This window comes from Oncorhynchus keta, chromosome 1 (genome assembly GCF_023373465.1).
Source record: "Oncorhynchus keta strain PuntledgeMale-10-30-2019 chromosome 1, Oket_V2, whole genome shotgun sequence".
Classification (NCBI taxonomy): Eukaryota; Metazoa; Chordata; class Actinopteri; order Salmoniformes; family Salmonidae; genus Oncorhynchus; species Oncorhynchus keta.
In genome coordinates this window covers 55,369,279-55,385,893 of record NC_068421.1, presented here as the reverse complement: position 1 = coordinate 55,385,893, position 16,615 = coordinate 55,369,279, and the positions used below count along the sequence as shown (strand labels likewise).

General features: G+C 42.3%; 1 protein-coding gene across 1 annotated transcript; it reads left to right on the top strand.

Annotated features, from left to right (window-relative positions):
* Window positions 1–5,673: 5,673 nt before the first annotated feature.
* Window positions 5,674–15,554, top strand: LOC118388251 (phosphatidylinositol 3-kinase regulatory subunit gamma-like). Its single transcript, XM_035777111.2, has 12 exons — window positions 5,674–6,196; window positions 6,494–6,695; window positions 7,380–7,459; window positions 8,837–8,942; window positions 9,091–9,189; window positions 9,365–9,545; window positions 9,946–10,071; window positions 10,171–10,313; window positions 10,450–10,626; window positions 10,828–10,899; window positions 11,002–11,199; window positions 13,161–15,554. The coding sequence occupies exons 1-12, from the start codon at window positions 6,073–6,075 to the stop codon at window positions 13,351–13,353; spliced, it is 1,701 nt and encodes a 566-aa protein (XP_035633004.1). The 5' UTR covers window positions 5,674–6,072; the 3' UTR covers window positions 13,354–15,554.
* The last annotated feature ends 1,061 nt before the right edge of the window (window positions 15,555–16,615 follow it).

The window sequence follows — 16,615 nt, the reverse complement described above, 5'->3', positions numbered from 1 at the left end:
GTTCGATGCATAAGTTTGCTTTTAGTACATAAAACATTGTGCTCATTTGTATATATAGTACATACTTAATGATACTGCGTTGTGAATACTATATGCGTTTGTACTTGCTTTTAACCAAAGCATCAAATCGTTACAGCTCTGATGTTTACAAACAATGTTATTCAATTCAAAATGTTAGCTAGATATTTCAACTCTGTATGGCAAGCGTGAATGTCTGACTGAAAACGTTTAATGGGCTAAATTACACATTCTGTTAATATATGACCCCAACCTGATCTGTTGTTGCAATTTCTATTCTATCACATTTCAGATTTAGATATAATAATTTATAACGATGAAGTTTGGATGTAGTGAACTCCCTTCAAAGTATCTTTAGTTAAGTAAACTATATTTTTCTTAACATGCTGAACAGTCCTCTCGCGCTTGTACGTAGTTTCAGTACCAGGAGATGATACAGCCTGACATGATACTCTCAATTGTGCATCTGTAAAGGTTTGTGAGGGTTTTAGATGACAAGCCAAATTTCGTCAGCCTCCCGAGGTTGAAGAGGCTCTGTTGCGCCTTCTTCACCACACTGTCTGTGTGGGTGGACCATTTCAGTTTGTCCGTGATGTGTACGCTGAGGAATTTAAAATCTCCAATATGGATAGGGGGTTGCTCCCTCCTCTGTTTCCTGAAGTCCACGGTAGCTTGCCGTTGCAAGCTAATTTGTCCTGGGATATAAACATTGGGTTGTTATTTTACCTGAAATACACAATGTCCTCTACTCTGACAAATAAATGTTAGTTTCTAGTTTTGTAAATTTCTTCATTGCCTTTTGTTTGGAATGCAGACTTACCTTATGAAGGTGCTTCAGGGTTATATGCGTGGTTCTCTTGCACGTGCTGAATAAATCTAATTCAAATGCTGAAAACCCACTTGCTGGCCAACAGATTTTCTCTTGGAGTTTTCAGTACATTTATATTGAGCCATCCCTTTAAATATTTTGTTGACAGAATCAATAGAATATATCGAGAGAACGGATTCAGAATATTTGGGATCAATGAATGAAAATCCATCTAAATATTCATATCTGTTGAAGCACCGTTACATTTTAAAAAAATACTCTAATATTTAAGTTTATGTTTATTTAAGTTTATGAAAGTATTTATTAAATCATACAAAACAGGTTTGGAGAGCCTTTATGCACGAAGAAAAACGGTGGTTTGATTCATTCTAAAAATGGCTACGTTCAGTTACTTGTAAATTAATAAATGCATTAAGCCCTAACAGCTCTGAGTGTGTGTTTCAATCCATCCATTGTTTTGATGTAATAAAAAGTGTTGGTGGAGCATGCGGCAAGCCATTGCTGCTCCTTGCAACATTGTAAATACAACATCATCTTGCTAATCTGATATTGAGTGGAATGTACTGTTGCCCAGCCCATATATTGCAGCAGTGCATTGTACCCTACACCATCATTTCAAACGGTAGGACATATGTCCTGTTAAAGCTTACTGGCTGAAGAAGGACAATAACGTAGGTTGCCTATTTAGAGCAGCTTATGATGTACTAGTTGTTTTACAAAAATGTATTGACGTCAATTGATATATTCATGGTATAAACAAAATATAGAATTTTACATTATAAAGTTCACAAACTATAGCCTACTAAGATAGACACCTGGCACAGTGCTGATTGATATAGGTTATGAGCAGTGGATTGGTCTGAACCACTTTAGTAGGCCTAATGAGTTATGAGAAAACAATCAGAAAGTGATGGGAATATTACATTTTGAAAAGCAAATACTTAAGATTGAATATGTAGGCAAATGCCGACGTCAGTGGACCTGTGTGAGGGATGTTATGAATAATTAGGGAGTTTTGAAGGGGCTGATACACTGTTGTACTGTTTAGGCCAAGCAGGGCTCCTGTTACCATTTGTAACAGGGAACAACTTATTATAGCTTATTATATTGCCAACTGACCTTCAAATAGGCTCTGCAATATAAGGCCATTTGGGATAATAAGCGCATCTTCATAGAAGAGTTTATTATAGGCCTATAATAGGCTAGATTAAAATACATACAGTTCCAGTCAAAAGTTCCAGACACACTTACTCATTTAATGGTTTTTCTTTATTTTGACTATTTTCTACACTGTAAAATAGTGAAGACATCAAAACTGTGAAATAACACATATGGAATCATGTAGTAACCAAAAAAGTGTTAAACAAATTAAAATATATTTTATATTTGAGATTCTTGAATGTAGCTACCTTGCCTTGAAGACAGCTTTGCACATTCTCAACCAGCTTTATGAGGTAGTCACCTGGAATGCAATTAACAGATGTGCCTTGTTAAAAGTCCATTTATGGAATTTCTTTCCTTCTTAATGCATTTGAGCCAATCAGTTGTGTTGTGACAAGGTAGGGGTGGTATACAGAAGATAACCTTGTTAGGTAAAAGACCAAGTCCATATTATGTCAAGAACAGCTCAAATAAGCAAAGAGAAACGAAAGTCCATCATTGCTTTAAGACATGAAGGACAGTCAATCCGGAAAACTTCAAGAACATTATACATTTCTTCAAGTGCAGTCGCAAAAGCCATCAAGCGCTACGGTGTAGTAGTTTTCATTGATTTTAAACAACATCAAGGCCTATCCAACAGCATTTATTTTTATTTATCTGTTATTTTACCAGGTAAGTTGACTGAGAACACGTTCTCATTTGCAGCAACGACCTGGGGAATAGTTAGAGGGTTGGGATTAATGAGCCAAATGTAAACTGGGGATTATTAGGTGACTGTGATGGTTTGAGGACCAGATTGGGAATTTAGCCAGGACACTCGAGATATATTTTTATTTAGACCAGAGGAAATAGTGACTCCTACTTTCCCTCCAACACCACTTCCAGCAGCCTCTGGTCTCCCATCCAGGAACTGACCAGGACCAACCCTGCTTAGCTTCAGAAGCAAGCCAGCAGTGGTATGTAGGGTGGTATGCTGCTGGCATCAAGCTGGGATGATTAGGCAAATTCATACCACCCTGCATCCCACTGCTGGCTTGCTTCTGAAGCTAAGCAGGGTTGGTCCTGGATGGGAGAACAGATGCTGCTGGAAGTGGTGTTGGAGGGCCAGTAGGAGGCATCCTTTCCTCTGGTCCCAAAAATATTCCAATGTCCCAGGGCAGTGATTGGGGACATTGCCCTGTGTAGGATGCGGTCTTTTGGAGGGGACGTTAAATGGGTGTCCTGACTCTTTGTGTTCACTAAAGATCCCATGACACTTATTGTAGGGGTGTTAACCCTGGTGTCGTGGCTAGATTCCAAATCTATCCCTCATACCATCATGGACACCTAATCATCCCAGCTTAGAAATAGCTCATTCATCCCTCACCTCTCACCTGTAACTATCCCCCAGGTTGTTCCTGTAAATGAGAATGTGTTCGCAGTCAACTCACTTTGGGGACGTTGGTAGAGGCCATTGAGAGAAAAGGTAAGATGGCTGTGTAATATCAGAACACTTGATTCTGGGGTGTTTTAGTACAAGGAATTTGCCAAGATAAATAGCAGCATTGCCCAGAAAATATGCCACATAGTGCTTTCAATTTGGCACGAATGTATCAGTTATCCATACTTACATGTAAAACCAATGCTTTGGTAGGGGATATTTTATGTATGACATGACATGTGTATACATATATTTATTTAGATTTTATGATCGACATCGATCCCAATGGTATAGAAACAGTGACTTTTGAAAGTGTTTATCAGCTAGGTGAGACGCTTGGGATTTGATAGGAATTCACCTTTCCGCTCACACCTCTACTCCTGAATACCAGTCAACCTTTCCTCCCGCCATCTGGTCAGACCCAGACTCAGCACTCCTAAAAGGGGCTCCTTGGCCTCTGGGTAGCATGTCAAAGGCCAGGTTAGCGTTGAAACATGCCGTGTTCCAGTTAGCGTCTTGCCCATGTGTTTTTAGCTCCGGGTGATGTATTTTGGATGTTTATATATGTGTTACTGACCCACTAATCCAGGCATGCCAGGAGAGAAGAGACTATTTCAGAAGGGTAAGTTAACTTGTGTGTGTGGTGTGTGTGTGAGAAACTCGTGCAGATTCGGAGTGTGAGACTCTGAATAGGCCACCTGGCTCCTTGGCTGCTGGCAGTCAGAGACAGAGCCTGAATGTTGGTAAGACCCACTTACATTAATCTTTTGCTGAGCTACAGAAGTTGGTATAGTTTGTTACCATGGTCGGATAGAGTCATCCATTCCAATGGGATAAAAAGGGATTTACTCCCAACCCTGTGACTTCAGTGATCTGTGCTGCTGTTCATACTATAGCCTTGCCTATTGAGTTCGGTTAAATAGGTTAAATTCCAACTTAACTCGAGGGTTATTAGCATGCTGCCCTTGTGTCTCCCACTCCTGGAGGATCCACTGCATGCGCTATTTATCTTTGCTCTATTTCGACAGTGGGCCAATAACACAGCCTGTGTTAGTGTAGAGAAATAGGCCAGCCTGTTTAAAAACCAGGCTCTGCTGTTCTCCCCTCTAAAGACAATCCAGGGATTTTCCTGCCGTTGAAGTACTTGGGTGCTCCCAATGAAATACTTTTTTCGGGTCATTACACATGTGCACCTTGTGTTAGGGACAATAAAAGGCCACAGATGTCTCAAGTTTTGAGGTAGCATGCAATTGGCATGCTGACTGCATGAATGTCCACCAGAGCTGTTTCCAGATAATTGAATGTTAATTTCTTTACCATAAGCATTGTTTTAGAGAATTTGGCAATACGTCCAACCGGCCTCACAATCACAGAACACGTGTAACCATGTCAGCCCAGGTCCTCCACATCTGGCTTCTTCATTTGCGGGCTCGTCTTGAGACAGCCGAAGAATTTCTGCACACACGGTCAGAAACCGTCTCAGGGAAGCTCATCTGCGTGCTCGTTGTCCTCACAAGGATCTTGACCTGACTACAGTTCAACGTCGTAACCGACTTCGGTGGGCAAATGCTCACCTTCGATAGCCACTGGCATGCTGAAGAAGTGTGCTCTTCACGGATGAATCCCGGTTTCAACTGTACCGGGAAGATGGCAGACAGCATTGAGCAACTTCACACAGCCAGTGAAGAGGAGTGGGACAACATTTCACAGGCCACATTCAACAGCCTGATCAACTCTATGTGAAGGAGGTGTCGCGCTGCATGAGGTAAATGGAGGTCAAACCAGATACTGACTGGTTTTCTGATCCACGACCTTAACTTTTTTTTTTTAAAGGTGTCTGTGACCAACAGATGCATATCTGTATTCCCTGTCATGTGAAATCCATAGATTAGGGCCCAATTCAGTTATTTCAATTGACTGATTTCCTCAGAGGAACTCAGTCAAATTGGCAGTACGATTGCATTAAATGCAATAGAATTGTCTCTACAAGTTCATGTTCCGATTGATATAAGTGTATATCTATAATTGCATGACAGTTTGTTTCGACTGGAGAAAGTGAACAGTGTGTGTTTTGTAAGATCTGTTTTACGTGGAGAGGCTGTTCCTAGAGTTCATGTGACCTGGGACTTGCTGCATGTGCAGACAGAACAGGTGTAAGCTAGACCCCCCCACCCACCCACCCACCCACACATACCTTTAACATGACACAGACAGATAGAACAACTCAGATTCTCCCCTCCTTGTGCTCACACATGCCAGACACTTTCCCCACAGTCTATCTGCTCAGATAGAGAGACGTCGGCCGAGCCAGGCAGGCCTTTTCAGACAGCTGTTGTTTGCTAGCTGAGGCGTGACAGAGCAGTAAACAGCACCCAGCCAGTCTGGTCTGCCTGCCTGTCGCAGCGGTGGAAGAGAAGGAGGACGTTATTTTAGGCACTCAGACACTGTCACCTGTCGTAGGACGAGTCTGGACACTGTCTCCCAGACAGCACACTTAGCCGCACCAGTAACACTTGCCACACCACAACAACACTCTCTGGAGACCTTACCACAGAACAGGAGAACCAGCGATGTACACAAACGGACTCTGCAGTGTCTGAATTAACGACTAAATTGGTCTTTTACAGAGATCTCTGGTCCTGAGATGGGCCAGTACGACACCCAGGCTCTCTCAGAGACCCTGATGGGATTCCTGCAGGACCTGCCATCCCCCGTCATCCCAAAGTCTATCTATCCCAGCCTGAAGACTACCCTGCAAGAGGAAGAAGGTAACAGCACCTTTAGCACTCACATGCTTCTTCATGTATCTCGTCAAGAACTGATGCAATGAGCATATTCTACTTGGTGGCCAACAAAGCTAAGAAAAACTATTTAAATGCCATCATTGAAGCACACTATCAGGACTGTCAAAAGAATTGTGTATATTTTGGAATCCCTTAGAAATGCAAAGCAAAATATGTTAATTTGGCATTGGATAGAAAATAATGTTGCTTACTTACCATTGTGTCTCACAGCCAAGCCACTAAGATTGTCACTCAATCTCCTTGTTGGTTCTTGTATCCAAGAGTTGTCTGTCTGGGAGACAGGCAGGCGTTTGCTGAAGGCTCTGGAGCCCCCGGCTGTGCCCCTGCCGAGTCTGCATTACCTGCTCAGACACCTGGACCGAGTGGGCCAGGGCTTGGCCCACAACGGCCAGAGCTCGGCCCACAACGGCCTGGACCCCCACACCCTCGCATTCCTCTTCAGCCCTCTTCTGCTCACCACTGGGTCAGTTTCACATTTAAACAAAAATACTGTACCTATGTTGGTCATAAAACTTTCAGACAAAATATTTGTTTTTACTTAAACTCAAATTTAGACTAATCTTGAAGGGGGATTAAAAACCTGCCATCTTCATATACGGCAGGTCCCTCTGCCACTTTCACGAGGGCTTTGTTGTGCCAGCGAGAGAGGGAGAGAGACACTGGCCAGCCCACAGACACAGAGAGGAAGAGAATGCATTAACAGTGCCAGCATCTTCTTGAGCGCATGCTGTTGTCAGTCTACAGAGTTCTGGCTGTAGGAATGGGCCTCAGATGGAGCCAGAAAGAGATTGAAGCCATAACACCTGTCTGTTCCATAACACTATTCTCTATAGTCAGCAGAGTATACGTCCCCTCAGCACCTTTCCAATGTCCCACATGTTAGTAACTGAAGTCCTATTATGGCACCCATCCATCTGGTACTAATGTAAAATATGAACCCCCCCACCCCCTTATCGCATTGAACAACTCTCGCTACCTTAATTCATTGTAATAGCAAAGCTTTCCACCGTCAAATCAAAATCAAATCCAATTTATTTACGTAGCCCTTGCTGATATCTCAAAGTCCTGTACAGAAACCCAGCCTAAAACCCCAAACAGCAACCGTCCTCTGAATGACTTACGTATGAGTGTATTTATTTGTGTCCAGGTCAGAAGAAGGTCATCAGGTTCAGGTGCTGGAGAGGCTGCTGGTGGAGAGGGCCTGGGAGCTGGACCAGATGTCATCAGGTAAACACACAAGCTCACAACAATTTAGCACACTCATTCAGCCTCACCAGGCTCGAATGTGACTCTCACCATATTACCGTAGAATATCTGAACAGCATGGGGTATTAGGTGAGAAGGACATCTCCAATACGAATCCCTATTGTAAAACTCGCTAAGGATATGACAGAGTGTTAACTTCAGATAGAATGATTATAGATGTTTTGTTGTTATATAAGGATGTGCTTTCCCATGCATCAAATTAAACTGAAACAGTAATTGACTCCACCAATGCAACAGACATAAGGGTAAAGATGTGTATTATCACATTTTCAATGTACCACATCAAAATAAATCAAAAGAATAAACCCCAATGAGTCGTGCACAACCCATGTCCAAAATTACTTCCTACCCGTAGTGCTCCAAAAACATTATACCATACATAAAGTCCCGAAGCGCCCCACCGTTGTAGTTACTCACTACTCGTTGATATTTCCTCACTGAAGTATAGCAGTTCCCAGCAGGTGTCCTCACAAGATCCACAGCAAGCACAGCTATCAATGCCGACAGTACTCCTTAGCAGCAACAGATATCCCCTGGAAACATGAACTCGTTAATCTTCCACAAGCAATTCCCTCCAGGTCTCGCACTATCCGAGGCTAACCTCGAGCTGTCAAATACCTCCACGACGCGACGGTAGCTTCAGCCTCCAAGTGTTTCTTCACAAAAATAATAATAACTCTTATCAAATCCGTATGTCCCTTCAAAACTCGTTAGAGATGGGTTTTGTTCTATTTTTTTAATCGTCTTTCATAGTGTAATGATCCTGGGTTCATAAGCGCTGAAATCGACCCTGCCGTCCGAGGATACTTTTGCGGTACAGTCGATAGCGCGCCGGACTTCGGGCTTGAAGGTCGAGTGTTCGAGACCTGCTCCCTGATGTTTCATTACATTGGTGTCAGAAGTGGGATCAGAAGTAGGTCGTTACAATAGTTTTTGTTCACCAACACTGATAATATCTCTACATTTCTCTGTCAATGTCTCTCCCTCTCTTTTTCAACGTCTCTTTTTCCCAGGCTTCCTGTTAACCAGGTCAACTCTATCATTGGTCACAGTTTAACAAGCTACCTTATTGATAAAAACTTAAACTTAAAAGTAAATCAGCCTATTCACTTGTACATTAAATAAATATTTATAAAAAATAAATGCATTAATGGCATTACAATTCAGGAGCAATTCAATCATCTTTTAAACCTAATACCAATTAATTATAACAAATAAACTCTATACTTGGTTTTAATAAGGTTATTACACTAAAAACCCATCTTTGCCTCCTGGGTAGGTTTTGATTGGATGTCCCACTGTATTTGTAACACCACCACCTATTGATTCCTTTGACAGCCCTAACTTCCAAGCCTTCCAAAACCAAAGCCATGGCCTCTTCTGTCATCAATGGGGATGGCAGCAAGATGGCTGATGCAGAGTGGTACTGGGGAGACATTTCCAGGTAAAATGTATAAATAATGGATATCCACACTTGGTTATTTACAGTTGAAACCACGATCTTCTGTTTCAAGAAGAAAATCTTGTCACTCGTCTTACTCAACCATCTTTAATTATATAATCATGCTATATATTTGTATACATTTTTCCAGAGATGAGGTGAATGACAAGATGAGAGACACACCAGATGGCACTTTCTTGGTCCGAGATGCCTCAAGCAAGGTGCAAGGAGAATATACATTGACTCTCAGGTAATAATGAAGTCTTTCTAAAAGTGACTATTTTGTCCCTCCTAAAATACACTCCAAGTTTGAGCTTGCCTAGTCACTCATTTGAAGTGCAATGGCATTTTACCACTTTGTATAGCTTCCAGAGTCTTTCATAGAACCTCAGTAATGTTGTACAACGTCTCGGGGACTTTTCTAGGAAAGGAGGAAACAACCAGCTGATCAAGATCTTCCACCAAGGAGGCAAGTACGGCTTCTCTGAGCCGCTGACCTTTGCTTCTGTGGTGGAACTCATCCTGTATTATCACCACGAGTCGCTGGCCCAGTACAACCCCAAGCTGGACTCACGGCTACTGTACCCAATCTCCAAATATCCGCAGGTAGGCTCATTCTGTTATTATTATTATTATAGTGTTCTGTATCCTGTTCTGAAGGGACTCAGTCTTGGTTTGGCTTCTGGGACATATCTTAATGGGACTCCTTGGTTTTTAAACGGAGATGTTATAAGAGATAAGGAATGTAGCCATCGAACAGCTCTCCGATGCTTTCTGGAAGGCCCTACAGTTCTTATGGCACATTGCGCAAAGGAAAATAACCCATGGCATTCCCAAGAGCACTTACGCTTGTTTGAAATGTCCCCAAACAATTCTGTTTAGGTGAGAACAGTTTGCTTGCTGCCCTTCTCTATTTGAAATGCACTGAGCCCATATTGAATGCACCTTATCTCAACATCTCAAGTGCTGTGGTCAGTTAGTGACTTGTGGTCTCTGCTGTTTCCAGGATCAGGTGGTAAAAGGGGACAGCGTGGAAGCAGTAGGAGAGCAACTGAAGGTGTACCACGAACACTGCCAGGAGACGAGCCAGGAATATGACGTCTTGTATGAAGAGTATACTCGCACCTCTCAGGTACATATCCAACACTTATGTTTTTCACTGTCCCATTTGGGTCTGGGCTCCATAGCATTTGAAATGAGCACAATATCGTCTGTTTTCCCTGTACATCAGGAGTTACAGATGAACCGCACGGCCATCGAGGCCTTCAACGAGACCATCAAGATCTTCGAGGAGCAGTGCGAGACCCAAGAAGGCTATAGCAAGGAGAACATTGACCAGTTCCTCAGGGAGGGAAACAGCAAAGATACTGAGAGGTATCCACAATGGCTTGCTCTAGGAATTTCCTGTTGTGATACAGGCTTTGAACGAGCCCTCTGATTGACTATCAAGCTGGTCGTGATCATGATTTTAAAGTGGGGGACCTAACAATGTTGCCGCTCCATCTCCCAGAATCCAAAGTAATTGGGATAAGCTGAAGTCGCGGGTGACTGAGATCCATGACAGGAAGAGGAAGCTAGGGCAGGACCTGAAGGAGCATGCGATGGACAACCGAGAGATCGATAAGAAGATGAGTAGCCTGAAAACGGACCTTGTGCAGCTGAAAAAGATTAGAGACCAGTACCTGGTGTAAGTTATACCCTTCTACCACACACACACACACACACACACACACACACACACACACACACACACACACACACACACACACACACACACACACACACACACACACACACACACACACACACACACACACACACACACACACACACACAGCAATATTTAGGAACATGGCAGTCCAACAGTTTGCTTGTGTTAACGTCCCAGGTGGCTCAATCAGAAGGGCACCAGACAGAAAAAGATTAACGAGTGGCTGGGGATCAAAAATGACATGGAAGGGTGAGTGAAACCAACGTGGCCTTTAGCCAGTTGTAATGTATTACCACGTATTATCATGTCGTATCGTGTATCGTATTGACACTGGTTTCCTCCCCATGTCAGCTGTTCCTCCCATCTACCTCCCAGCCTGTATTCTCTGGTGGATGAGGAGGAAGACCTGCCGCACCTCGACGAGCGCACTTGGTACGTGGGCGACATCACGCGCAGCCAAGCCGAGGAGTTGCTGAGGGGAAAGGGTGACGGCACTTTCCTGATCCGAGACAGCCAGTCCCAGAAGGGCTCCTACGCCTGCTCTGTAGTGTGAGTCCCGTTAGCCTGACCTGGGGTCTGCAAAGCCTTGTTAACACTGGCAGTTTGAAGTGACTCAAAAAAAAATTGCATATAAGGGCTGGGAATTTACGATACAATATTAACATGATAGTTAGGTGCTGATACGATATGTATTGCGATTCTCACAATTCTATATGTATTGTGATTCAATACTGTGATTTTATTGCAATACAATGTTACAAAATATTGCTTCTGCAGAGTGGCAAGAGAGAGCCATGAGCAAACAAGTTTAGCTCAGTCATGGAAATAAAAGTGCTGAAAACATATTGGGTCCCTATTTCAAAAGAAGATGGAGAACAGGCTATGAAGGAAGAATACTGGCATTTTGGTGCAGGTACAGAAAACTAGCGCAAACATAATATTGCGATATTGCCAAAACGATACGATATATCATCAAAAATAATATCCGATATGTAACTATTGATTTTTTTCCGCAATCAGTATTGCATATCCAATTTCAATCTGTTTTTATCCCCTTGCAGTCTGAACAGCCAAAAAGCACATGGAAACAAATATTTCAAACCACATTTCAAACCACCTTCGTAGGTGGTTTAAAATCAGATACCAATCTGATTCCTGGCCATGCAACTTGTGTCTGTACGGTCAAATCTAATTTATTTGCCCTTGTGTGGTTTTTAGACTGTTATTTGGCATATATTGTTGCTTGCTAGCTACTCTGTTGACAGTTTGACAATAACATGTGGTATCTAACTAGCTTGTTAATTGTTTACAAACAAATGAGTGAATGTGCTAGAAAGCTAAACATATACCTAGCTAGCTAGTTGACTGCTGTGGCTAGCCAAAAAGGACTTGTTTTGAAAGTTCATCTTATCCTTTGAGGCTTTACATGTTTTCTTACACTATCATTTTGAACATTCAAAGCAACTGGGAGACGTCCATGGCAGGCATTGTTGTCACCACCTTAGCTAGCTACATCATTTCTGAGTGATAGGAAGCACGAGCACCACCACCAATCAAACTACACCACTGCACACATACCCGTCATTAGGATTACATCTCGCATAGCCATGTCAACAAATGACTGCTGTCTGAACACACACAAATGCAATTTGGTCACTTGTAACTTGCTGTTTGACAGTCAGTATTCCAAAACAGATTTGAAAAACAAAACTGATTTGAGCATTAAGGCTTGCCGTGTGAACAAAAGGCTTTAGTGAACGCATAATGATTCGGGTTGGAATACGGCTAGACAGTTGGGTGGGGTTTAGCCAGATTTATCAGATGGTTTCCGGCCTCACCTGCCGAGATGCTGAAAATCTCAAATGCATAGGAAATATCGGGACCATCTAAAAACATGGTTGGCCAATCTTATCCTCAAAGGGCCGTTATGGGTGCAGGTTTTTGTTCCAGCAAGCAGTAACACAACTAATTCAGCTCGTCCAAACCTACGGGATTGCAGAACATTTGGGAATGGTATTTGGTATTTATTTATTTTGATCCAAAGCCGCGAATGAGTGCTGCAAAAAGCTTTGTGCTGCCAAATAGCCTACAAAATATGCCTAACCTAAACATACATTTAGTTGCCTAAATAAACCAGTACAGTTCATAAGTAAATTAATAAATAGCTCAGGCCTGGAAAACACTGTGGTAAATAAAGCAATTATTTTTGCGGGGGGAGGGAGAGAAACCAAAAGCATAAGCCAGCGTTCTACCTCCCCCTTGTGATAGTGTGGCGCAATGACAGAACGAGGCAATTTACCACAATCTGCCACCATCTACCACAAACACGGCCAGCGTAAGGAACCACTGTAGCAGGAACGTTTATGGCGTGTAGATCTTGATAGTAGTCCACTTCTGAGGTCTTGAAAAACATTTGACAATCTGTGGTTTTGGGGTGAAATATCACTTTTACTGCTGTGTTTCGGCTAACCAAAGGTTCTGTTCTTGACTTCACATATCTGTACATGCAGTGTGGACGGGGACATCAAGCACTGTGTGATATTCAAGACCTCCACGGGCTACGGCTTTGCCGAGCCCTACGACCTGTACAGCTCCCTGAGAGAGCTGGTGCTTCACTATAGACACACCTCCCTGGTCCAGCACAATGACTTGCTGAATGTAACTCTGGCATGTCCTGTCCTAACCCAGCAGCAACCCAGATGAGACGCAAGATAACCCGGACAGGGCCTGGCACACACAGAGGAAACACACAGAGGAAACACACAGAGGAAACACACAGAGGAAACACACAGAGGAAACACACAGTGGAAACACACAGAGGAAACACACAGAACTCATAAAGACCACAAACCATACAAGAAAACAAAAAAGCAACCGTCTTTCTGCGCGTTGGGTTTGAGAGGAGGGCGGAGTGGATTTTGACATGGAAGAGCACATTCACATGTTCTATTTTTTGTTAAATCTCTACAACACTACACCGTTTTTTGGAGAAACCAAAAAAAAGTAATTGCTGTAGATTCTTTTGAAATCGACTTTGAAATGTATTTCTTTATTTTTCTGTTACTTTTTTCTACAGTTAAAGAGGGGCTTTTTGCGAGAGGGTTTGATATTCAAGACATGGAGAACAAAAAGACCTGCCAGCGCTTTTCTGTTTACATTAAGCCTTGCTCACATTGTCCACTGTGGTAAAATGCTTAAAGGGATTCTCCCGTACTTTTGACTACTTTTTAGCCAGCAGTTCTGAAAGAAGCGCTCACAAGCCAAAATTGCGCACTACGTCTATGTGCACCACGTCATTCCTTTCTGTCTCGCTCATTTGCAACTTGCTAGCTGTTACTGACATGGCGAGGGGCTGAAGCTCATTGGTTGAACTCAAATTACTAGGGGGCTTGCACAGGAGGGGGAGGATTTTGGGGAAAATGGCGCAGCACAGCTTCCAGAAAAACAGTTGCTTTCAAACTAGGGATTTTGTGGCTAATTGAGGGAGAACAGTAATTATTAACTGTCAATGTTTTATTTCTTTACTTCAAGTACATATTACTACAAACACAAAATCCACAGCGTTGGGTAGCACACACACACAAAGAAAGCATTCTATCTGCTCTCTGTGTAACCTTTCATGCTTATGTGCCCTTTCACAGTAGAACATGGTGGAACACATGGTGGTGAAAGTGCCTTCTGTTCTAATCCTCTGTCTTCCATTATTTCTCTGTAAATCAGAGTCCGTGTGGATGCCTGGCCCCAATCAGATGCCAAGTGTTTTGTACAGCACTGTGTGTGAAACTGGAAATCTGAAATGGACCTCACTATTGATTGCCTTAGAGCAGATGGGCAACTCCCTCAGAGTTGTACCTGGCACTACTGCCACTGCCTGCTCAGAGTGCACACTTCTGGTTTCCCAGGTCTCAATCAGTTGCTGATTTAAAGGAAAGACACTATGAAGACGAAACTTGCCCACCCCTGCATTAGTGTGTGTATGATGGTGGTGTTGGAATTGTCCATGTTGAAAATTGATTTATGTTCACATTTTTCGAGTCGATCATTGGTAAATCTCGTCGGGGGGATGAGTTGCTTGCGGTTGACATTAGGTTATGTATGCTGTATGAACGGAGGTATTTGTCAGTCTCTCGTTAAGGTATAAGTAGCCTATTTCAATGATTCAAAACGCATTTTCCTTCATTGGATCATACCTGACACACTTTATGAATGCACTTATTTCTCAGGGCACAAGCTTCCAAATCTGTTTTGTGATGCTAACATACACAAGATATTCTTGTTAGATTTCGAACAAACTACTTTGACAAACTGATTAGTACTATGCAGCGAGTTCGGAGACCACTTGATGACGCCTCGTTATCGACATTGATAACCCTCACACTTGTCGTGCATGAATCAGACCTTTAAACAAAACTAGAGGAGGTATTGAGGTAGAAATCCAACGGCAGGGACACAGAAGGTCATAAATCATTAGCTTTTGCACGCAAGAATCTCACTTGATTTAGAGATCTTGTATGGTATTATTATCATGTTCTTAACCTAACCAGAAGCAGGAGTGACGGGGTTATTGGTGCTAGAAGTGGACGATGTCTTGTATATTATGATGACATTGCATTGGTGCATTTTATTGCCCACTATTAGGAGTGATTCTATTGCCCAGCATGTTGGGATTGGTGAAAATGTACGTTTCATAACTGTCAACATCGTTTGTTTTGTGTGTCATGTTAATCTGGTAAACCTGTTTCTTACGTGTATCTGGTAGTTAGGAGAAAAGGTCTCTCTGGAGAGAGATGACAGATGAATGGTCTGTGTACTATTTACTGAACATAGCATTTCAGCCAGAGTCCTGCTCAGTTTGGCTACCCTTCAGGTCAAAGGATCTTTGAAAACTGTGAGATTGCATTTTTTTTTGGCATGTGAGAGAGTAGTGTATGTAAATAGAGAGAGCAATCCAAAAACAGTTTCCGGTTGATTTTGAAATTGCACTTGCAGTGTAAGTCTATAATTGTTCTCCAACGTGTAGACTGTCTTTTCAACGTGAGCCAGGCTCAGAGGAATTGTTATATATTTCCCCTGGCCTTTTCTGTGTGCTTGGGCCCATATTGGAGATTATGACTATCGTCCATTGATTGCCCCACAGACTGTTATGACAGTGCAGCATAAAACACCAAACGCTTCTTCAGCTTGTGAGAGAAAGTGTGTGAGTGGGTAAATGTTTGAGGTTTGAGTCGGGAGGTTGCCTTGCCAATATTTATAATCTGGGACTGTATATGCACCACAAAGACATGAATATGTTTCAGGAGTTTTATTACAATTGGACTTGAACATGCTCATTTATTTATTTACAATAACCGGCTATGATAGGTCAGGAACACACCTCATCGTGGACATCTCATTCATTGTAAGACAAGGATGCTATCATTGAAGAGGCACTTTTAAGGGTCTGGTTGAAATGGGTTTTTATGAAAGGCCGTTTTAAACCCTGTGTTTCAGTGTTTTTGTTATTCGTTCATCATAACCTGAACAGATTTAATTGAAGAAGCTCATGTGCATTTTTGGGATCTTCTTTACATTTAATGTGTTTACAATCTCTAAATAAGCAAATAGATTAAAAAGACTGTTTTCTAACGATCTATTTGTCTGCTCAAAAGCTTATCTTGAGTGAAATTCTGTCGTAGTGTTTGTTGTATCTTGACTTTCAAATGTTTTTAAGACTGCTGGGTTTTTAACTTTTGCACTTGTGAAACTGTAATTTATACAACCTTGACATAGGTTGGAGTTAAGTACTTTGAAACATGGAAGAAAAAAAAAACATGGAAAAAAATGCACTTTAAAATGGGCTGTAAGCAACATTAGTCCAACTCTGTAAAATGGGCTGTAAGCAACATTAGTCCAACTCTGTAAAATGGACTGTAAGCAACATTAGTCCAACTCTGTAAAATGGGCTGTAAGCAACATTAGTCCAACT

What these genes read in the sequence shown, in the direction of transcription:
- LOC118388251 (XM_035777111.2), top strand. Translation starts at nt 6,073, where the DNA reads ATGGGCCAGTACGACACCCAGGCTCTCTCAGAGACCCTGATGGGATTC. An exon ending in GCTGGACCAGATGTCATCAG is followed by an intron (nt 7,460 to 8,836) that starts GTAAACACACAA and finishes TTCCTTTGACAG; the next exon opens with CCCTAACTTCCAAGCCTTCC. An exon ending in CAATCTCCAAATATCCGCAG is followed by an intron (nt 9,546 to 9,945) that starts GTAGGCTCATTC and finishes TGCTGTTTCCAG; the next exon opens with GATCAGGTGGTAAAAGGGGA.